Source organism: Populus trichocarpa, chromosome 3 (genome assembly GCF_000002775.5).
Source record: "Populus trichocarpa isolate Nisqually-1 chromosome 3, P.trichocarpa_v4.1, whole genome shotgun sequence".
Lineage (NCBI taxonomy): Eukaryota > Viridiplantae > Streptophyta > Magnoliopsida > Malpighiales > Salicaceae > Populus > Populus trichocarpa.
In genome coordinates this window covers 13904730-13928229 of record NC_037287.2, presented here as the reverse complement: position 1 = coordinate 13928229, position 23500 = coordinate 13904730, and the positions used below count along the sequence as shown (strand labels likewise).

Here is a 23500-nt window from a genome sequence, read left to right as displayed (position 1 = left end):
AAAGATAAATATATTTGATATAAACAATAATAAACCTAAGATGTAATTGGCATATACTCAAAGCTTGGGCTTAGGCGATATCACCTGAGCTAATAGGGGTACCAAGCGTGGGCTCAACACCCGAGCTTAGGCTCAACACCTTAGCCCAAATGATGCTTGGAGGAGACCCAACACTTGAGCTCGGGTGTATTGTCTAAGCCCTCATAAATTACGTATCACATCCGAGCCCATGAAGGTGTTGGGAATGAGCCTAATAACAAGGTCCATGACCATGGTTTGGGTCCAAACCATACGCACAAAGAACGTTATGGACTTTCATAAATTGATTAATTAAAAATATATTTGTTCAAAAAAAAATACTAATAAATCTTTATGGGATCATAAAATATAGAACATATAAAAAAATTTACATTTTATATACGAACTCTTTGAAAGATATGATAATTAATTTACTGACTATTACATATTTATTTTATTTATTTATTGTGCTTTAAAAGCTTATTTATATCGCTGTGTAATTACCAATTACAATCACTTCATAGTTGATGATTAACTATACATTCAATTAATTTCTTATTAAAATAATTATCTCACCATTGTGTAGATTAACTATATCGGTGTACAAGTGTGATAATCATGAATCATTAAGTATGGTTTTGAGAAAAAAACCTGTCAACATAGAGAAGGAAAACAAATATTATTTGATCATAGAAAAAACACATGCTTGCACTCGTGGAAATTTTAGAAGATTTTATTAATTCATGAGGAATAAATACATTAGAATCATTAGTATATATAAATAGAAAACAATAATTGATCAACTTCAAAGAACAAATTAACCGTTAGAAAGTTCATCAAACTCTTCTTGACGGTTAATCAAATCGTTAGGTAGAAAGCGGGAAAGGGTCAATCTAGTCATTTAATCCACCACCTCGTCCTTCTAACACGACACCTGAAATGCACTGTCATGCTAATGCATACATTGCACAATTTCTCTTAAATTAAGCAAGGGCATCTCCGTAACTCCGTTCCAAATCACGAAGAATTAAAAACATGGAGAGTCAAATCCGGGACCCACAACCCCTTTCTCCCTCTAAAAACTCAGAAAACCTCTCCCTCTTTCTTTCTTTCTCAACTCACACACTCCATCCTCGTTTTTTCACTCTCTCTCTCTCTCTAACTTAAATTTCACTCCCGAACAGCAGCGCCGTTTAATTTTCTCGCGAACCAAACAGAAAATCAAACAAAAGACTCACAGAAATCAAAATTGCAGACTCACTCTGTCGCTCGCTTACTCACTCACTGCCTCGCTCTCATTGAGCTAAGATGGCCACTACGGCAGGTGTTTATAGAAATGGTAATTACAGTAGGAATTCACTAAGTACTAACAATAACAAAGTGGAGAAGCCTCTGTCTGTCAATTCAAACCCTAAAAATTCACTTAAGTCCAAGTCATTGCCGGGCTCGGGGCTCCGTAAGAGCGCTCCTCCTTCTCTTGGCGCCGCTAAAGATGATACTGGAGGTTAGATATACCGGCCTTCTCTTTTGACCGTCGACGTCTCGCTTTATTTGTCATCTCTTTTTAAATTTTTTAATATCCAAGGTTACTCTTTTTTTTTTGTTGCGTCTTTAATTTGAATTCTCTTGTTTTTAATGATTTTCTTATTAAGTGAGTGATTAATTAATTAATTAGTTATTGTTATTTGTTTATAGTTCCTGGAAGAGTTAGGGTAGCAGTGAGATTGCGACCACGAAATGAAGAGGAGATGGTAGCTGATGCTGATTTTGCTGATTGTGTAGAATTACAGCCTGAGGTTTTTTTAGAACAAAATTGTTTAAATGCGCGTCTGATCTTTATGTGATTTTTTTCTGTAGCTAACTGTTTTTTTTCTTGGTTTGGTTTTAGGTTAAGAGGTTGAAACTTCGGAAAAATAACTGGGATTCTGATACATATGAGTTTGATGAAGTGCTGACTGAGTTTGCATCGCAAAAACGTGTTTATGAAGTTGTGGCAAAGCCTGTTGTAGAGGTACCAACAAATGAATTTAAATCTGTTATTTATGTTGAAGATTTGTACTTAGGATTATTGATTCAGATGTCCTTAACTGGCCCCGGGGGGGGCTTACTGTCACAGAATATCACTATTATCATAACTTCTTAATTAGGCACTTTCATAAATAAAGTTAAAAGTTGTTAAATTAGATGGATCTCCTGTGCGTATGCATAATTCCTATTAGATTCCTTGATTCATTATTCGTGATGGAACTTAGATTATAATGTTGAAACAGATGCTCACTATTTATGTTGTCTTATGAACTTCATTGATTGTTTCACTTCTCCTGTTCATAGCATTGAATCATATACATACTGATTATCAAGTATTACACTGATTTATGTTTTGCTATGGCTTTTTTTTTTTCTTTATGGGATTCCGATGACATGCTGATTTGTTATTTGCTGCTGCAGAGTGTTATGGATGGATACAATGGGACAGTCATGGCATATGGGCAGACTGGTACTGGTAAAACATACACTCTCGGACGACTTGGAGAGGAAGACACTGCTGCTCGTGGAATTATGGTTCGTGCTATGGAGGACATATTAGCAGATGTTTCTCTAGAGACTGATTCTGTCTCAGTGTCCTATCTGCAGGTTGTTGGATTTACTATGAATTATTTTTATACGTATGATGTTGTAATTTTCTTTGTTTAGTATCTATGCTATTTATTTATTTTGGATATTTTGAATTTTATTAGATCCAAGTTATGATCTAATATTCCTGTTCTTAAAAATTGTGCAGCTGTACATGGAGACCATACAAGACCTCCTTGATCCTACTAATGACAATATTTCTATTGTAGAAGACCCAAAAAGTGGAGATGTTTCACTTCCTGGGGCTAGCCTAGTTGAAATTAGGAATCAGCAGAGTTTTGTTGAACTATTGCGACTAGGAGAAGCTCATCGTTTTGCCGCAAATACAAAATTGAATACTGAATCATCTCGTAGTCATGCTATTCTGATGGTGAATAAATTTGCCCTTCACTTTCTAGTGCTTTTGAAACTGCAGCAAACCTATTTGAAATCTTTTGAGATTTTGACAAGAAATAGACATTGCAAATGCTTTAGGTACATGTAAAGAGGTCTGTCAAGGGAAGAGATTCTATTCTTTCAAACGAAAATGGCAACAACTCCCACATGGCTAAAAGTTTGAAGCCTCCTGTTGTTCGTAAGGGAAAGCTAGTCGTAGTAGATCTTGCAGGTTCAGAGCGCATTGACAAGTCAGGTTTGTTGAAATCAAGAAATGGAAATTAAAAGTTCCCCTCTCCTGCCTTCACATGATCTAGTAATATCCTCTTCTTATATATTCCAGCTAAATCATTCTTGTTGAAAATTTGTTCTAATCAATACATTTCTAAATTAGCCAGTCAATTATTATTTTGGTAAATTTTTCTTTGTGCATGTTGGCTTGTGGAATGCAAAAGGTGTAGATATTGACAAATGGTTATATTAGTTTTGATTCTACATGGGCCATTCTTTAGGTATATTTTTCTGAGTGTCAAGCTCTCTTTTACTTGTTAAAGTCCGTTTACTCATCCATTATTTGGCAGGGAGTGAGGGACACGCATTGGAGGAAGCCAAATCCATCAATCTCTCGTTGAGTGCACTAGGGAAGTGCATTAATGCTCTCGCGGAAAATAGCGCACATGTCCCAATTCGTGATTCAAAGCTTACTAGATTGCTTCGAGATTCATTTGGAGGTAATACATTAGCACTAATGGAGTTATTTAATCTTCTTATAGGATATGTTTTCCCTGACTCTGTGAAATCTTGACAGGCACGGCGAGGACTTCACTGGTTATTACTATCGGTCCATCACCACGCCATCGAGGAGAGACAACAAGTACTATAATGTTTGGACAAAGGGTGGGTACCAATAACCGAAGTCAATGCCTGGGCTGCGTAGTTTCATTTATTTTTTCCTACCATCATCAACATAGCGCTCCTTGCACTTGTGTCTGGACATGCTTCATTCTTGCCATAATCTTAATAGATTTATATTTGGCTCTATTAAATATACATACATTGAACTTGACTCAGGCACAAAATCAATAGTGTATTAACTGATCCCTTATTAACGAAAGGTGTTGGTTTATTTTTTAAAAGTTTTTTCCTCTCATAGGCAATGAAGGTGGAGAATATGTTGAAATTAAAGGAGGAATTTGATTACAAAAGTTTGTCTAGAAGACTAGACATACAATTGGAGAAACTTATTGCAGAACATGAAAAGCAGCAGAAAGCATTTGAGAATGAAATTGAAAGAGTAACTACTGAAGCAAAACATCAAATTTTGGAGTCTGAAAGAAACTATGCAGTCGAAATGGAGGTGAGTGTTTCTTTAATAATGAAGTACTGTTTTGTGTGGGCAGAGAGAGAGCGAGAGGGAGGGAGGGGGATGTTTGTGTATCATTTTCAGTTAAAGTTTGTCCCTTGGTTTTTGTTGTAGAATACTATCATGCCTTGTACTCTTGGTTTTTGTCTATAGAATATATCACGCCTTGTATTTTTGAAATGCAAAATTTAAACATTGACCTTTACAAACTTTATGCTGAGAATAATTTGTTACCAACTCATACTGAAATCATTTTGTGTTTTTGTGGTTATTTGGATGCACACATTTCTCTCTCGGGATGGATAGATGTGGGAAACAATTGACTTGTACTGCCCATGTCTTTTTTGCCCCCTGATTTTTCTTTAGCATTTTCTCTCTCTTGGCATTGGGCATGTTAACTCCTTATGTTCACTTTTTATAGAAGGAGAGGTTGAATTATCAGAAAGAGTATATGGAGTCAATAAAGAAGCTAGAAGAGAAATGGATGATGAATCAGCAGAAGCATGCTGGTGGAGAAAATGCTGCTGGACTAAAAGATGAAAGTTCAAATTGGATATCTAATGGAGAGGTAGTTCTGAAATTGATCCTTCCTTGTGATGCCTCCTTTTTTATTGTGTCATGATTCTTCCGTGTCCTCCCTACAGCACTACTAGATTCCTCCAAAATTCTGTGGATGTACATCCACTGACCCAACTGTCTGACTAAACAGACCCAACTGTCTGACTAAACAATTTTAGCCTTTTTTTCCCCTCATATGCATAGGATTCCAGGGTAGCTAATATGGAGGAGCTTTCTGAGATGAAAAAAAAGCTTCAGAAGGAAACTCTCTTGAGGAAGGCTGCTGAAGAGGAAGTTAATAAACTTAAAAGTCAACTAGCTGAATTGAAGAAGTCAGAGGTATGTTTGACTGATTCTACCTCTCAGTGCTTCTTACTTTTCTGTTATCTGTATCTTTTGCTCAGGTTGGGTTCACATATAACTATACCTTTGATGTACAAGGCATTAGCAAAATCTGATATGTCAAAGCTTCAAAAGATGCTGGAGGATGAGGCATGCCAGAAAGAAAAACTTGAAGGAGAAATAGCAATACTACATAGTCAGCTGTTGCAAATAAGTTTTGAGGCCGATGAGGTATTCTCTTCTAGGAATTTATAGCTATAGCTTAGTGAAACCTATCTAATTCAGATTTCTTCAAGGAACAATTTGGTTGGGAATTTTTTGAGAGAAAAAAAAATTGTCTCTCTCATAGGAAACAAGTGCCTAAATTGATAGGAAAACTTAGTAATTACCTATAAACCTCAAATACAAGCATTGCAATTCTTACAAGCATGATTATTTCTTTTCGAAACCTAAACTGAGAAAATAGTGAGAGATGATGGATGGCGGCATGGATTGTGATATTAGCCATTGTAATTCATAACAATTTAGCAGGCAACCAAGGCATATGTTCTACGTTTTCCAATGCATAAATGTTTGCTCATGGAATCTATGCTAATGCCCCCACAAGGTATCCAAAATTCAAATGCTGACTGATATGTTTATGTTTTAGACAGCAAGAAGGATTGATAAAGGAGGGTCTGAAAAAGTTCCTGGTAGTCTAGATTCTCTCTTGTCGCAAGTTAGGCAGCCACAGACCAATGATTTGGGAAATGGAGAAAAGTCCTCAATAGCTAAACTCTTTGAACAAGGTAGTCCTGGTGTTTACTTGTTTTATCTTTATTTTTTCAATTTGGTCCACATGGTAAGCTAATGGAACTGCTTTCATATTGTTCTTTCCTAACAAAATCCAATTTTTCTTCAGTGGGATTGCAAAGGATCTTGTCTTTGCTTGAAGCAGAAGATGTTGATGTGCGAATTCATGCTGTGAAGGTGGTAGCAAATCTGGCAGCTGAAGGTTTCTTTCTAGTTCTCTACCAACACATGCTTCAACTTCTTTTTATGGGCAGCGCCAACTTATTCAGAATTGTGCTAGTGCTGATCTACTCTCCAGTAGGGTGTCACAGACATAGTGATTTCTGAACTTCATGTTTAATTTATACTTGAAGCATTTCCTAGTTGATATTGGTGAACATGATAGCATCTAACTCTCGAAAGACTTATTTCTTTTGAAAGGGGAGATTCTGAGATTTGATCATTGCTAAGCATCCCTGCCTACTTGATATTGATGAATAAAAAAGGTTAGTTTTCAGGGAACTAGTTGAATGGAAGTAGATGATAGGTTGATGCATGAACTTACGGAGTTGCAAGGGACACAACTTTGGAATGGAAAACACCTTTCTCCTTGACAGATTTACAGACAGTAGATTGGATGTGAAGGGCTGGTATTTTGTCGTGTCATTAGATAATGTCAAGAAAGAACTGGCCTGTTTCTAAGTTGAACAGTTTTAGACTTGAAAAGTTGATATTTGTTATACATGCACGTGTTCCCAAAGCAGAAGTTGAATATAACCACAAGAGGATGTATTAGTAAAAATAATATTGGAAGAAGTATGGATTAATCAATTCAAAATTTCTATTGAAAATGGCATTAATAAACAATGCAAAACCAAGAGCTGAATCACATTTTGAATCGCACAATTCAAGCTCCAAAGCCTTCACTCATCTTTTATTGTTTTACCAAAAACTGCAGCATTGCATACTAATGTAACATCTCATGCACTCTTCAATTTTTTGGTGCAAAATCAGATGAGTGTTTTGTTGTGTTACATTTGTTTCTCATAATCTGTTTTACTTTGTTGTTGACCTTTTCTTTGATGAATTTGCATTTGATAGTCTACACTACAACAAAATTATATATCTGCAAACAGCATGATCACTTCCAGGGAAAAAAGGCCTTTCATTCCTATTTCATTGTTCCAAAATGATCGCAATCCCCATCTAATACGCAGAAACAAATCAAGAGAAGATTGTAGAAGCTGGCGGTCTTAAGTCTTTGTTGATGCTGCTTAGAAGCTCCGAGGATGAGACCATACATAGAGTTGCAGCAGGTGCAATTGCCAATCTTGCTATGAATGGTGAGTTTTGCATCCATTATCAGAGACGATCTATTTTATCACGGAGATCTTGGTGATACTCTGGATACATTTATCATGGGTATTTTAAATTTGGTTTTGACCTTATTCATGTTCTTCATGTATTCAATCAGAAACCAACCAAGAGCTAATAATGTCTCAAGGAGGCATTCGTTTGCTATCAATGACAGCAGGCAGTGCTGAGGATCCTCAAACACTTCGAATGGTTGCTGGAGCCATTGCAAATCTTTGTGGAAATGGTAAGCTTCTTGACCCCATTTGATGTTTATTACTTTTCTCTGCTGAGTTTACTAGTTGTTTGCATTTTAAGCTTGTTTGAAGATTTACCCAATTCCATAAATGGATATCTGATTAGATTTTTTCATATTACTGGGGAATAAACATTAAATAAACAAGCCCTGATCTCAACTACCACTGCAAGGAATCACCCGTAAACAGACAGACAAAATCGACTGTATATGAAGTGTTGCTTGGGGATGAGGGGCTTTTTATCAGTAACTTTAGCTGTTTTAAATTAGCATTTGTAAATATATAGGAATTCCAATCTTATGGTTTGCATCGGCTAGATATGATTATGTATGCAAACATTTGCATCATTAGATGAGTAAAGCAGTGTTTTCCCTTGAACTAGTTGCCTTAGCATCCATATTTCCCTGAAAAACTTAAAATTGTGCAAGTTTAGCAGCTAAGCTAGTTGTTCATGCTGCTACCCGAGGCTGGCATGATTAAACCTGGTACTATATAAATTAGCTTGATTTAGGTAAGTAAATATATTTTTATAATTTTTATTTTATAAGACTCTGTATGGGACTGACGATTCACCAAGTAATGCTAACATATCTAAGCTAAGTGGTTTTTTTTCCAAAATCTAACAAATATAAAAGAGCTTGAGTACACGAAAGAGTTCAGTTTCACACAAGCTTTGTACATAGATAAGTAAGCTGAGGAAAATGATGTGGCAGCATGTGTGAGGTGTGAACGAGAGCTTTGTTACAATTTAAGTGCTACTGCAAAATTTCCAATTTATTTGAGTTAGTCTATCAGCTGGCATGCCATTGTAAACTTTAACATAGTGCAATGATGAATTATTCAGATAAGTTGCAGATGAAGCTAAGAGGTGAAGGTGGCATCAAGGCTTTGCTAGGGATGGTTAGATGTAGGCATCCTGATGTACTTGCACAAGTTGCCCGTGGAATAGCAAATTTTGCCAAGTGTGAGTCCAGAGCATCAACTCAAGGTACGTATCTTAGAAAGAGGCCTTAGTTAAGTTTGTTTGTATTTGGTTTGCTCTGCTTGTCATACATTTATGTAGTGGACTATGTACCCCAGAATTGTTTGTGCCATGTTGAAAATTCCAAAGCCTCTCCTTGTCCATGATACTTACATGAAGCATAACGTTGGCACTTAATTGTGCAGGAACTAAGAATGGAAGGTCTCTTTTGATTGAGGATGGAGTGCTTCCATGGATAGTACAGAATGCTAACAATGAAGCATCACCAATCAGGCGCCATATAGAGCTTGCGCTCTGTCACTTGGCACAACATGGTAAGTGTTTGCCCGTCCTTTTAAAATTTGAAAAAGCCGATCGTCCATTGAATGCATCTGAGATGCGAGCATTTGTTACATTACAGAAGTGAACGCAAAGGACATGATAAGCGGAGGTGCGCTCTGGGAACTGGTTCGTATTTCACGAGACTGTTCAAGGGAAGATATAAGGACACTTGCCCATCGAACGCTAACTTCCAGTCCAACTTTCCAAGCTGAAATGAGGCGACTGGGAATAGATTATTAATGAATTCGAAGTGGCATATTGTGTTGAAGATATACTAGAGCAGATCAACTTAAAGATTGATTCCGTGTGAAATGAGAATGGATCTCTCTTGACAAAAACAAGCAGGAAGGCTTTCAGCAGCTTTGTTCCTGTCGAAGTTTTGTTATATATGGTTATGCCTGGGTTTGTGCTTTAGACTTGGTCCTCATAAGTTGAGTAAGCTTTGTTGTTGATTATTAAGTTATCGTCTTGTTAAAACCATCCCCACATAGCTGGCAGGTAGTGTATAAATTTGTTTGTATATCAGATGAACAGGGGAACACTAACATCAAAGTATTTCTTGTAAATAAAAAAATAAAATAAAACCGAGATTGATATTTGAGCAGTGACTTGTTTTTATCTCGTAATAAAAACAAAAATTTCCTTATGATCCAAGATGTTAGCACTCTTCTCTCATATTGTAGAGTTCCTTTATACAAGCTATTCATTAACCTTACGTAAGTAAATATGAGAAGAGGTTTGTGCATCCAATTTCCTCCCTGAAAAATTGTTTGTAATGCTTGACGAGGGAAGGACTTTAGCTGAAATCACCTGCAAACAGAGATATTACCAGACTCTGTACGGTGGGGTTTGTAATAACAGGTGGGTATCAGTTTTTGTTGGTGGTGAGTTTTTTTTTTTCTTAAATTATAATTTGATTTTTTTTTATTGTTGGTATTTCAGTTTTAGTTTTTATTTTTTAATTTTTAATTTTTAATTTTGGGTTTTTGTTGAAGTTTATTTGTTTTTAAATTTTATCCTTCAATTTCAATTTACCAAATATTATATTTTTTCAATTTGGTCATTATTCTTTTGATTTCTAATTTTTTTCCTTGATCTTTTTGTAAAAATTTTATTGGTTTTCAAAATCATTCTTCAATTCAAATTGATGATATTGTATTTTTCAATTTGATCCTCATTGTTTAGATTTCTAATTTTTTTCTTAGCCCTTTTCTATAAGTTATTATTCTTTTCAATTTTACCCTTCAATCAAAACATTGTTTTTATTTTTTATATCAATTTTGATTCTCATTCTTTTTGATTTGTTTGTCCTTTTACTAAATTGAATTTTCTTTTTAATTTCACCCTTTAATCAAATAAACAAAATAATTTTGTTTTTCAATTTTAATTCTCATTCTTTTAATTGCTCTTTTTAATATTTTGTATAATTGATTTTTTTTTAATTTTATCATTTAATATTTGATTGATTGAGAATTAGATTTTATAGTTTTTCATATTAGGTGCTTCAAGTATTTAAAAAATTAATATATTTTTTTAAAAGGCTTTACAATTTTTATTTATTTTTTAATTAGGTTATTCGAATCTCATGATTTGAACTACAAGTTTATGTTGATTGAGCTCTTATTACTAGGGTTTTAAATTTATCATGATTAATTTTTTTATATTATTTTTTTATCCCATTTCAGCAGGCACTTGAACATCATGTTTTGCACACAAAAATAGTACACCTCTACAGCCACACACGGACACCAATTAAAGCTATTTCTGTACTAATTAGTCTTGATTTTTTAATTTAATATGGTTGAGTTGAGAAGTTAATTACCAGTCACGTAGCTAGTGAAACGGAAGCAAAGTATTATATTCCGAGAAAAATATGATTTCATTTGTTACAATAAAATAAAGAAAGTAGTAATTAATTTGATTGAAATTTTGATAATCACTTTGATCGATGACATAGATTTTTTTTCTTTACATGTAGACATTTTATTGGTTGGGCTTTAGAAAGTTCAAATTAATGTAGAATTCTCCGTGAACGACAATAATTTATCATGTTTAAAGTTAATGTCAAATAAATAAATAAAATCTTATTACACAAGTAACATCTTTAATAATTTAGCAGAAAGGTTCGGAAGGAAAGAAATTATATAAGCAATGGAGTAATATTCTTCTCCTACAAATTAATTCACTACCTACTCTGATTTTATAATTAAAGCAGCTAGGAATGCACTCGTGTTTCTAGCATAATACAGTACTGTATCTCATAGGAATTCTGAAAATAAATATGTTTGGGTTAGAGTATTATTAGGATGAATGACCTCAATGCTTCTCAATCTATACATACATACATACATATATCATTGTTGGTAGGATTTCTTGTTAACTGGTAGACTACGTACTATCTTACATCTCTGTCTCGATACCGTGTTCTTTTCAAGAATACGAGATTAAAAAAAAAATCCCTTTAAAATGTCCATTTATATAATCGAAGAGACAGCTTAGAGCTAAAAAAAACATTATCCTGTAAATAGATTTTCCTGGTCTAATGAGTTATAGGTATTTATTTTAATTCTTTTTTTAAGGTATTAGTGCTTGATAATCCAACTCGGCCGAGATCTATCGAACATCAAAATCATTTTTAAGAAAAAAATGACTGTAATATTAGATAATGTACACATGTATTTCCATGTATAGGGACTAGCTTTGAAACTAGTTTATACCATTAACTTAAATTAAAATTCGTGTCAAGAAAAGAAACCTATTCCTTTGCTTGAAATATATATGACTATAAGTATTATTAAAAAAACAATTATGATTATTTAGATATTGGAAATCAACAAAAATTGATGGACAAAAATAAAGAGATAAAAATTATAAAGTCGTTAAAATCTAAGATCGGAAACATTGTTGTGCATCATGAATGAAAAATCTTCACAAAAAGCCCATTAAAATCTTAATTGTAGGAGCTGTTTATTGTAACATAAAAATTCCACGGTAAGAAAATAAAAACAAAAATTATTTTATCACATGCAGGATGAAAGTATAGTAATATATATGTTTGTAGCTAATCGAGTGGCTATATATAACATTGATGTTCTTCGTGTAAAACATATATTTTTCTTATAAATGTATCTTTTATATTTAATATTTATTTAAATTTTAATAATAGATTTAGAGTAAAATTAAAGTAATTAGAACAAAAATATTTTACAAAAAAAATTATAAAGTGATTATAATTATAAGAATTTTTATTGTAATAAAGTATTGTAAATTTTCATGTCAATGCTCTACTATATTGATTATTAATTAGAGTTGTTGAGACTGATACATGTTATGTTTTTTTTTATAAAAAAAACAAATATTCTCATATTTTGAGGTGTGACGGATACCTAAAAGGCTAAAACTAGTATGTAGTTGCTTGTTAAACAACAAGTATGTTGAATTGACTTGTGTCTATTAAAAAACTCAAGTGATAATTATGCAAGTGATTCTTAGACTTAAAATTACAAAGTTATTTTATATAGAAAATACTATGTTATGATCTCAATTATACGTTGTCTCAATCAAATGTTACAAATAGATAAATATTAGGTACAACATGCATTATCTGAAGGTATTTGAGTGATCAAAAGATGAATATAACCTTATATGAATTAAAAAAATACTCTATATTTTCTCAAATAGTATTGATTATGAAATATTTGCACAAGGTGGAATGTAATTTGAAAAAAAATTCAAATAAATGACTATGGTGTAGAGAACAAATATGATTTAATAGAGTAAAAAAACTTCATGTGTAAATGTCTAAATTGAAATATTATTCATGAAGGGATAATAGTTAAACTAACAAACTAGTAATTGAAAGGTTAAGTAAGACCACATATGACTTTTTTAATATTTGAAGAATCATGACACATTACTAGACATTGTACTTGATTTTTAAATATAAATTAATCAATTTTTTAAATTAATAATAAATTAAATTATTTAATTTATTTAATCTTGTTTTATTGAAATTATGATTTTTATTTAAACCAACATATCAAGAACTTAATAGGTTACACACAAAAATAATTATTGGTAAGAACTTAAATTAGGATGATTAATCAAGTATGACTTGATTGTAAATAAGTCTTAGAAATTGAGAACTAAAGTGTAATTAATATAAAGGATTACAATCTATATATAAAGAAAAATCAAGTAGGGACTTGATTGCATAAACTTCTAATAACTATATTGAAATAAAATATGTGATATTTTTCAAAGGATAAATTGATAGTTTGCTTTAATTATATCACATTTTCCTTATAAATAGAATGAAATGTCTCATATTTTTCTCTACATTAGTACACAACAAAAATTTATACATATAGAAAGATAGAGAAAAGAAAAGAGTTAATACTCAAGACATAGCAAGATAACATTAATCGATCAAGGTATAACAATCCATCTCTTAAAATGGTTTAAGAGATGTCTAATATGGTGATTCATGTTAATTGTTGTTAGAGGCTGGACAACTAAACAACTTGTGGTTGTGACAACTTAACTTTGAAGAGTTGATCAAATCCTAGAAGAAAGAACTAATCTGCATGTAATATTCACACATACCCTAAACAATAATATATTGTCTAATAGCATCCAATGAACTCTTAATAAATTTTAACTTTATCGTTTCTACTATATTAATGTATTTCCAAGAAACCCAACAATAACACGTAATCTATCTTTGTCTCATTCCATATGTCATAGAGGTATATGTTAAGAAATATAGAGTTATTTTGTTTTATTTATTAAGGATAGAATAATATTTTTATTTTCTTTTTAGTTTAGCCTATATATAATCTCCTTGTATTTAGGTTAAACCCATTCCTTTAGATTATTGTGATCACATCATGCAGTATCAATGAAACCCTAGCCTCCTTCTCTTTTATTTTTATATTCCTCTTTATTTTTTTGGATTTTTTAACATGGTGTCAACATTTAGCCTATATTTCTCTTTTCTTTTTGGAGTAATCGTATAACTTTGAGAAGATGTTTGTTTAGTTTCTGCAATCTAGTTTATTGATTATGGTTATTGAAAGAGATAATTTGCTTCAGTCTATGAGTGTGAAGTTAGATGGAAAGAATTATTCATATTGGAGTTATGCGATGAGAAATTTTCTTTAAGGCAAAAAGATGTAGGGATATGTTAGTGAAACTTCTGTGATACTTAAGAATACTGTTGAGAGTTATGCTGCTTTGATAAATGTTTGGGAAGTAAACATTGCAAAGATTATTACTTGGATTAACAATTCTATTGAGCATTCCATAGGTGTACAGTTGGCGAAATATGAGACAACAAAAAAGGTTTGAGATCATTTGCAAAAGTTATTCACGCAATCAAATTTTGCAAAGCAGTATCAATTAAAAAATAACATACGAGCTTTTTACTAGAAAAATATGAGGATTCAGGAGTTTTATTCTACTATGACAGATATATGAGATCGATTGGCTCTTACAGAATCGATAAAATTAAAGGCATGTGATGCCTATATTGCTCGTAGAGAAGCAACAATTGGTATAATTTTTAACGGCATTTCACAGTGATTTTGAAGGACTTAAGGAATTTGAGGGGAGATGTTAAGAAATATAGGGTTATTTTGTTTGATTTATTAAGGGTAAAATAATATTTTTATTTTCTTTTCAGTTTAACCTATATATAATCTCTTTGTATTTAGGTTAAACACTTTGTTTTTAGATTATTGTGATCACATCATTCAGTATCAATGAAGCCCTAGCTTCCTCTTCTTTTATTTTTATATTTCTATATATTTTTTTGAATTGTTTAACAACACTAACAGATTCATGCCTATCAAATACTTATATATTTGTTGGCATGAAGTAGCAGAGTCAAACATTAATTGTGTAAAATTTCAATTTCTCGAAATGTTGATCGATGGGACGCAAAGTAAGGTTTGGATGGAAGACAAATTTTCTCCCTAAGCTTTTTTTTAACAATATTCCATAAACTTGATGAAATAATATATGTAGGTCAATTTCATTAGGAGAAATGTGGATTACTTATCTCTGATTCGATCGAAAAAAGAAAAAGAGTAAGTGGAAGAAGAGAGATCTACAATAATTCTATCAACTACACACGCACACACCATCACCACCGGAAATAGCAAATTTAAGATCTCAACAAAGAAAATTTGGATGCAAAGTTACCAAAATAAAAGTGGACTTGATTTACATAAACTTAATTTACTAAAAGAAGAAAACAGTTGGCTAGCTTCAGGTTCAAGAACCCAATCTTTAGTTTGCAAATTAGGTTGACCAACAGAAGGGTAAAGGAGAGAAAGAAACAGCGAGGCATGCAAATTAAAGTTGAATGTAGCTAGGGAGTGTCTCCAAAGATGAAAGCGGATAAGCAAATTAGTTTCAAATATTGCTTTTACAACAAAGCAAAGCAGTGAATATAACATGGAAGTTTAATATTTCAGTGCAGAGAATCTGAGCATGTTTTCTTTCTCATACAGCTGCCCAATCCCAGATTCTTTGAATCCACAAGAGAGAGAATGCAATGCCTTGCCTCGAAAAGTAGCTAGTTCAGAGCAGTGCACGTGTATACCAGCACCCCTATATATTTTCATGTCTCTCTATATCTAAAACCCTAGTAACTCCCCAAAGAAAAGACATGGAAACTCTAAGCCCATACCTCTCTGCTCTTCTCGTAAATAGTTTAACACCTTCTTGCCTCCTCCTTGAAACCGTCACTAGCCAGCTTTTAATTGAACCTCCTTTGACCTTATCAACTTGGCAACAAGAAATATATACTATCTATATATATAGTACTCGCATTACTTTTAGTGCTCATGACACGTTTAAGCCCCTTTTACTGGTTAGGAGCTCAATGGAGAGGATGAAGTATATAAATGGATCGAGTTTCATATATAGGAAAAAAAAAAATAACAAGATTATATATTGTAGTTTCGGGAGGGAAATGATGGGAAGAAAATGTACTAAATGGTATGGTTTAAAAACGGGAAAGAAAATATACATAGAAAAACTGTCTGTTTTCTTGGTTTGAGAATAGCTTGTGTTACTAAGTTTTTTCTAAACAAGAAGGAACTAAGGGATTTTTTCTCCCAAATGAAGGCAATGGTCAAACCTTGTTGGAATATTAATCATAAGGGTTTCTTGGTTTGAGAGAGGATAGCTTGTGTTGCTAAGCTTTTTCTAAACAAGAATGAACTATATAAGGGACTTTTTCTCCCAAATGAAGGCAATGATCAAACCTCGTGGGAATATTACCATAAGCGTTTCTTGGTTTGAGAGAGCATAGCTTGTGTTGCTAAGCTTTTTTCTAAACAATTCAGAAGGAACTAAGGGACTTGATTTTTCTCCCAAATGAAGGCAATGATCAAACCTCTAGGAATATTATCATAGGAGTTTTAAAACATTGCAAACAAATTTGATGGGAAAGTGTGGCCACTCCACTTGTTGTGGCTGTTGTTTTTTCCTTGTTCATCATCATCATCTTCGAAATGGGATGATAGTTTGCATCACTTAACATGAAATCATACTCAAGCAATAAAGACCCTTAGAAATTTACAGTCCTTCAATCATCAATCAGGCATATAATTAAGCTAATCATCAAATGCAAATTAACAACAACTAAAAAAAAAAATTCAAAAGGAGAAATAACAAAACCTGAAAATGCCAAGTAACAACCCAAATTCCCTAGCTACAAAGTCTGTCACTTCTTTGGTAAGCTGCAAGTGAACATGGGAAACTGAACTAATCGATATGGCGTTGGATCGATCATTTTTTTCAGTAAGGTGGGCGACCGGTAGCCCAATATGCCTCAGCTGGTAACTGAATAGAATTGAGAAGATTAGGAGGCAATCCATGAAAAAGTTGGGCGTTTTGCTCCGCCATAACCTGCTGCTGCTGTGGCTGCTGTTGCTGCTGCCCCACCGCTCCTGGCGACCCCATTTCACCCCCTTGCATTGGCATCTGTGGATCCTCCTCTTCTAGAGGGAGCCTCTCATAAGCAGCATTGCTAAATGAAGCTGCCATAATCACAACGGGACCTGAAGCAGTAAGTGTCCCAACAACACTGCCACCAACAACTTGCCCTTGTCCACCAGCTAAGTAGATAGTCAAGCCGGTAGCTGCAGGTGGAGCCGGTGGAGGCAAAAAAGATCCAGCTAGCGATAATATCTCAAATCTACCATGTAAAGTCACAATTGCACCTGGTGAAGCTGGTTGCCTAAGGGTTACATTTGTTACTGTCCCAGTTCCACTCATGATGCAAACCCCTCTTTGTCTCCTCCTAGCAAACGTAGCAACACTCTCAACGATATCACATCCATCAGCGACCTCCATCAAGTGGGTGCGTAGCGCGTTTGCGCTATCCCGTGTGATGATAATTGGGGGCTTAGGCTTGTTCTTGGATCCGGAAGGTCTGCCTCGTGGTCTTCTTGTTATCTCTCCTTCTCCTGATCCCGAAGTTATGAGCTCTTTGCCTTCGCTATTGCCCATGCTATTGTTGTTTTCGTCTCGCTCTCGTTTCAAGGACTTGTTTAGCCCACTGCTACTCCCACTTTGCTCATCTTCTGAATTCTGCTGCTGTTGGTGGTGAAATTGGTGTTGCTGCTGTTGTTGGTGGTGGTGTAATTGGAAATCTCTTGTGTGGAAAGGAGGTGGAAGAGAATGGCCATGAGCCGTTACTGGATCCATATTGGTACTCTTTTCTTTTCAACTTTATGACTTTCTTTTACTACAACTGTATATCCCAAAAGACGTTGTTCACTTGCACAAAACCTAAGTGGCCGTCTGACAAAAAAACTAAACCAAGAAAATGGAAACACTAGCTATAGCTAATTAATGGTAATTATACTAAAGTTTCAAAAAGAAAGAGGGCCGCTAGTGGAAGAAGAAAGGATATAAAATAAGAAGATCGAAGACTATTTCGGGGGCCGGGGGTTTCTTTTTCGCTTGCTTTTCTTGCTTCTTTTTGATAGTTTAATGGAGTAACTAAGAAGAACTAGATGCTATTACTTAGCTAGCACTCACCAGCTAGCAGCTGGAGCAGAAAGGAGAGCAGAAAGGAGAAAGATGAGTGGATCTTTGGTGTAACCCACCAAATTGATCTGAGCTGAATTCACCATCTTTTGATCTTTCAACTAAGACATGTAGTGTGTTGTGCAGAGGTGTTATAGCTAAGGTTGTGTTGGTAAGAGGTTCAGGAGAGATGAGAGTAGTATTTGCTGTCGCTAGAGAGAGAAGGTCTCTTGTTTGTACTTTTGGATTTGGGTTAGGGTTAGATTGAGGAATTAGATCACAGATTGATGGGTTTGGTTTTGTTAAGAATGCGTGCGTATGGGCGGTGGATGGGTCCCCACCTTTCTCTCCCTTGTCCCCTCCAGCACTCCACGTTCTCTCTCGCCCTCTCTCTCTCTCTCTTCGTGGGTTTATGTTTACAACATCAACTTGTTAATATTATAATATAACTATTCTTAGCTCAACGTTGGCCTTGGTCCTTATCTCCTCTCCTCTCCAATCTTCAACATTTTAACTCCATCTAGCCACCTTTCTACCTCTCTTCTTGTTCTCTCTGTCTAGGCTGGCTAGCTAGCTTGATTACCATGGACTCCATTTTTCAAAGACAGAAATGGTTTGAGTTGCTTGACCTAATTATAGCGACTACTCCGGTCCTACAAACATCATACGATAAATATTCCTTTTTAATGTTAGCACAAAACTTTTTTATTATTATTAATATAGTTTATTAACTTGCGAACACCTCAATTAATTTTATAAATTTTAAAAATTAATAATTATATAAATCTCTAATAGTATTAATAAAAAACTTGAATTTATATTCATTTAAAAAGCAAACTTAAAATATAACCAATTAAACTATTTCTTGAAGTTATAATAACACATTTTTGGTTGGTGGCTTAATGGTATTATTTGGTATAGCTGAGGATGGAAATCAACGGGAGTGAGTTTCATGGTAATTAATTATTTGAGCGAAATGATAGGTAGCGCAATTAAATTGGAGTATGATCATGTTTATAAATCGTAACTTGAGAGACAGAGAGAGGGAGATGACATGCACCATGGCTATGTCCTGCAAATGATCCCACCCATCCCTATGCTCATTACGCTCTACAAGCATGAAACGTGTCCCCTCCCCCTTCCTTGCGGGTCTATTCCATCGGAATCTTCACCTCCAACTTTAACACTTCTCCTCTTATGGACATATATATAATTTTACGAGGTTTATCTTCAACCATTAATTACTAATATTATTTTGTGTACAGCTTCTAATTAATATCAAAGCAAAAAAAAATACTATATGTGCAAAGCATTTAGCAGGATTTTCGCATAACATGCACACAATATGCTACTGTATATAAATATATATAGAGAGAGTGCTTTACCAAATAAATTGTAAAGGAATATCAAATTAAGAGCTATATATATACATACACTCCTGTTGAAATCTTGTAAGAGAAATCGTATATACATGTATCAATTTCGTTAATTATTTGAAAAACAAATTTTAAAAGAATCTTTGTGAGATGAACTCCTTAATCGATCGTAGGCTTTGGGATTAATTTCTTTAGCTATTGTATTTTAGGGTTATTTCATTGCAGGCATGGAATTAATGCCCACCTCTAAAACTTCAATTTCTTTCTTCACAATCCTCTTCTTTAATTATTTTGGTTTCAAATTCATCGTTATTCTTTCTCTGTCTAATTATGAAATTTATTTCCAACTTTGATTATGTGGTTGATGGAAAACCTATCTCCTTAAACACCGATACTAATGTGGTTGATGACGTTAGTTTCATTTATCTTCTCAATTGTTTGAACTAGTCAATTGTATCTAATAACGGTATTAATCCAAGGATAAAATTTTAAGAATAATTTTATTTATTTTTAAAATTAAGAACCGTAGGGTAGCTATATTTAGTGCATACATAGATTAGACAAAACCATTCCATTTATATATAAAGGCACACGTATGAGAAAGGATATATTGACCTAAAATTAATAGGTAGTCCAATACAGTTTATATATGGACTGGATAGAAGAACATAAATCCTGCAAGAAGGTCAAATGTAAAGTGAAACAAGGACCTGCAGCTTAACTGCAAGACATAAATAACAAGAGTCTTAGGGACGGACGTACGTAAGATATCAATGAAAAACTGATTCAAAACCTTACAACAACATAGTCAAATTAAGATCCGCCATCTTGGCTCTTTCCCGAGCCATTTTATCATTCGAGTCACAGATTTTTCCAATCTTTGGATCCATCTATCGAGTTATTTCGAGGTATGTATGTTTGATATGTTTTCTTCACTTGTTAAAGATTTCAATTAACTTTTATTTCTCTTAATTTGTCTTTTTATGAACAAACGTCCGTCTTTTCTTAATTTGTCTAGAGGTGAAATCATGAGTTCGTTTCCTTTATATATATATTCAACAATGTAGGCTAATGGGCAACGTTTAACTTGAAACATTCTTGTAATCCAATCGTTTTGCGTTTTTATCCTGCTTCATGATTAATGGTGGTATTTTTTCCATCACATATTTAAATTACTTTTGTCTAAACTATGTTTACAAAAATAAGTTTATATCAATATTTAAACATAACTCACGAATCAAGAGTCAGCTGATTAGAATACAAACACAAGGAGGCAGCGACGATAAGTTGGAGAAAGAGAGATGCCGACAAAGAGCATCTTTTTAAAGATAAACATGTTGGTTGTACAAGTTTATGGGTTTGCGTAGAGCAGGTCATGCGAGTGCGAGTTTGGCAAGCTAGCAGGCAGGCAGGTGTAGGTTTAGGTAATGGTAGCAGCAGCAGTGCATTTGTTTGTTTGATTCATTCATTCATGAGTTAACGCAGAGCAAGCATGAGAGCGGCAGCCATATCTCCGGCGATCGTGCAGTTTTTGTCAGCGGCACTCACGCGTCTTTACTCTTCCTTGACACTCTGGATTATGCGGTCAAACAACACCTCTTCTAATTACACCCTGTATCCTTTTTTGGCTTATTGTCTTCTCTCTCCTGACAATTTGGTCATTAACGATTTTAAGATGCTTAATTTCGCTTTCGAATTTTGTGTAAATTTCAATTGATTTAATATCAAATCTATTTGTTTCCTCCGAATGAGATGGGAGCTATAGGATCGTTCCTTTGTCCCTTTCTTTGAACTACTATCTAGAAATATATATGACCATTATTACAAAGAACCAACCTAACGGCTCTTTAATTAACGTACGTATGCATATATTCTTAAGTGGAGACAAATGATTATCCATTAATTCATTTTTGTGCACAGGTCCAACATTGTGTTTTCTTAATTACTGATTATGTATTGTTTGATGGCGGTAATTATTTAAAGAGTTCTTTCTAGTGGCAAGATTAATTTATTTTTTTGAACTATAAATCTTAATTAATACAATACATCTTTTGTGACCACTTCTAGCATATGTTATCAGTGTCAACCAACTAGCTTTTATTTTTGAGCATCAGATTTAATTAAGATAGATTCATGATAGCTAATGAATTTGTCCATGACATTTGTAGTTAGGGAGGTCACAGGTTCTTACTTAAGATGGATTTTCATAAAACCTTCAACTTGATTTTGTGGGAGCATATTGATTCTCTTTGGAGAAAATTGATTTTCGAATGCTTTTCCATCTCTAAAATAGTCATCTTGATCAACAGCTCTCCTAGCGGAGAATTCAATGTAGAGAAAGAGCTAAAGCAAATGGACCCTCTTTAATTCCCCATTTCTCTCTGACATAGCAATATAAGATTTGACCGTTTTATTTAACAAGGTTTTAGATTCGAGTTATTTTAAGGGTTTTCAGACCGATCCATGATATTATATAACTCATTTGCAATATGTATATGTGATGCGAACCTCGTGATCTGTTAATACTCTTATTCAAATACATATAATTATAATGACTACAATAACACACACATATAAAATAGAATAACTAGAGTTATATCTTCTTGCAACATGTCCATACAACTAGTTTATTACAATACAATACTAGTAGCATTTTTTTTTCTGAATTAATTTGTATCTTAGTTCTTGAGATGACTGTGTTTACATACATAAATAGAAAACAAAGTTCAAACTTTACACAGGAGCTGTTTTTAATTACTGTTTGATTACAATAACTTAAATCACGCTGATTGATTAATTTTTCATTTTGGAACGTGCCCAGGACAAATTAACCTTCAAAACTGTGTTTCCATGAGCTGAAGTACCTTTTGCGATCTCTAAGTTTCATACACACACACACACACATCACCACACAATTTTTGTCCCGCTGCAGGGTTCATTAATTAATTATACCTTGATTCATATGTTGACAAAAAAAAACGAGCACATAATCCTAAACCTCAATAAATACCGCCATGTATTCCGAAAATTCTTCAAAATTATACGTTGGAAGATTATCCCATCTTAATTAGATTAAGTTTATCATATATAAAAGCCAAACATATTAATGTAACCGCACTGGTAGAAACTTAGGAGTAATCATGTGAGGATATAACTTAATTAGATGTTAATTTGCAATTAATGAACCATGTAGATAACTTAACAAATATATTTATCGATTCATAAAATATAATTAAGTTCAAAAAAAGGTTTGATTGTAATTAATAAAATAGCATTAAAAAATTATAACTTTTGATCCGATTATTTAATCGAATTTAAATTTTTATATTAAATTCTTGAGCTTCAATTTTATGAGAGGTTAATATGTTATAACTAGTTGAGTTTTTTAAAAAACACCAAATTATACCCTGAAGATACTGTTTAAGTTAATCTTGTTATTTTTTTATAATTTTTCTGGATTTTATATAATTTTAGGATTTTTTATGTACTATTGTCTTTTCAAATTAAGATTCTGATTTTATCACTATGTTAAGAAAAACAGAACAATTAATTGATAGAGATGTAGAATTTATTATAGTTTATTGATTTCAGAAATAAAACTATAGATTAGGTTCAATTATAGTAACTTTTATTTTTGGTCAATTCTTCATCTTTTGCCTCGCATATGAGACGACATGCATTAATTTTCTCATGATGCTCAACTTCGACCGTACTGATTTCCATAACAATCATATAATGCTGAGATGAGAAGAGACACATAATCAATTCAATCAATCTACACATTGACTTTAATACTAAAATTAGGGCATGGATAATGAGGTGCTGACCCACAGTCATACATATGGACAGCACAACGCATGAGGACATGTGGGGCACAAATGGTGGAAGAAGATGAAGCAGTGACATTTGTATATAACACCAATTTCTGATGTTCAATTTCCTCAATTCGAAAGAAATTAGGCTCTCAACATGCTTAGACTCTATTTTCTTTTCTACGTTCTAATTGATTTCTTGAGATTATTAGCAGAGAGACATCAAGCAAAAGCGAACATTTTGATTTCATCTTTAACCCATGGGATTTAAGTAATTCTAGTCTGTAATAATG

At 33.5% G+C, this 23500-nt stretch overlaps 2 protein-coding genes and 1 long non-coding RNA gene across 3 annotated transcripts; 2 read left to right on the top strand and 1 right to left on the bottom strand.

Annotated features, from left to right (window-relative positions):
- Positions 1 to 1093: 1093 nt before the first annotated feature.
- On the top strand, positions 1094 to 9620 carry LOC7465814 (kinesin-like protein KIN-UA). The gene is made up of 19 exons (XM_024597988.2): positions 1094 to 1522; positions 1714 to 1814; positions 1907 to 2029; positions 2467 to 2652; positions 2801 to 3022; positions 3127 to 3283; positions 3609 to 3758; positions 3836 to 3924; positions 4181 to 4384; positions 4812 to 4958; positions 5153 to 5287; positions 5390 to 5521; positions 5940 to 6078; positions 6192 to 6284; positions 7279 to 7404; positions 7536 to 7661; positions 8516 to 8659; positions 8839 to 8967; positions 9054 to 9620. The coding sequence occupies exons 1-19, from the start codon at positions 1327 to 1329 to the stop codon at positions 9212 to 9214; spliced, it is 2760 nt and encodes a 919-aa protein (XP_024453756.1). The 5' UTR covers positions 1094 to 1326; the 3' UTR covers positions 9215 to 9620.
- A 6940-nt stretch (positions 9621 to 16560) lies between these two features.
- Positions 16561 to 18372, bottom strand: LOC7465813 (AT-hook motif nuclear-localized protein 24). The gene has a single exon (XM_002303504.3). The coding sequence runs from the start codon at positions 17693 to 17695 to the stop codon at positions 16784 to 16786; it is 912 nt and encodes a 303-aa protein (XP_002303540.1). The 5' UTR covers positions 17696 to 18372; the 3' UTR covers positions 16561 to 16783.
- A 1657-nt stretch (positions 18373 to 20029) lies between these two features.
- Positions 20030 to 21136, top strand: LOC127905127 (uncharacterized). Its single transcript, XR_008058845.1, has 2 exons — positions 20030 to 20303; positions 20644 to 21136. It is a non-coding gene; the product is annotated as an uncharacterized LOC127905127 (long non-coding RNA).
- Positions 21137 to 23500: the final 2364 nt, after the last annotated feature.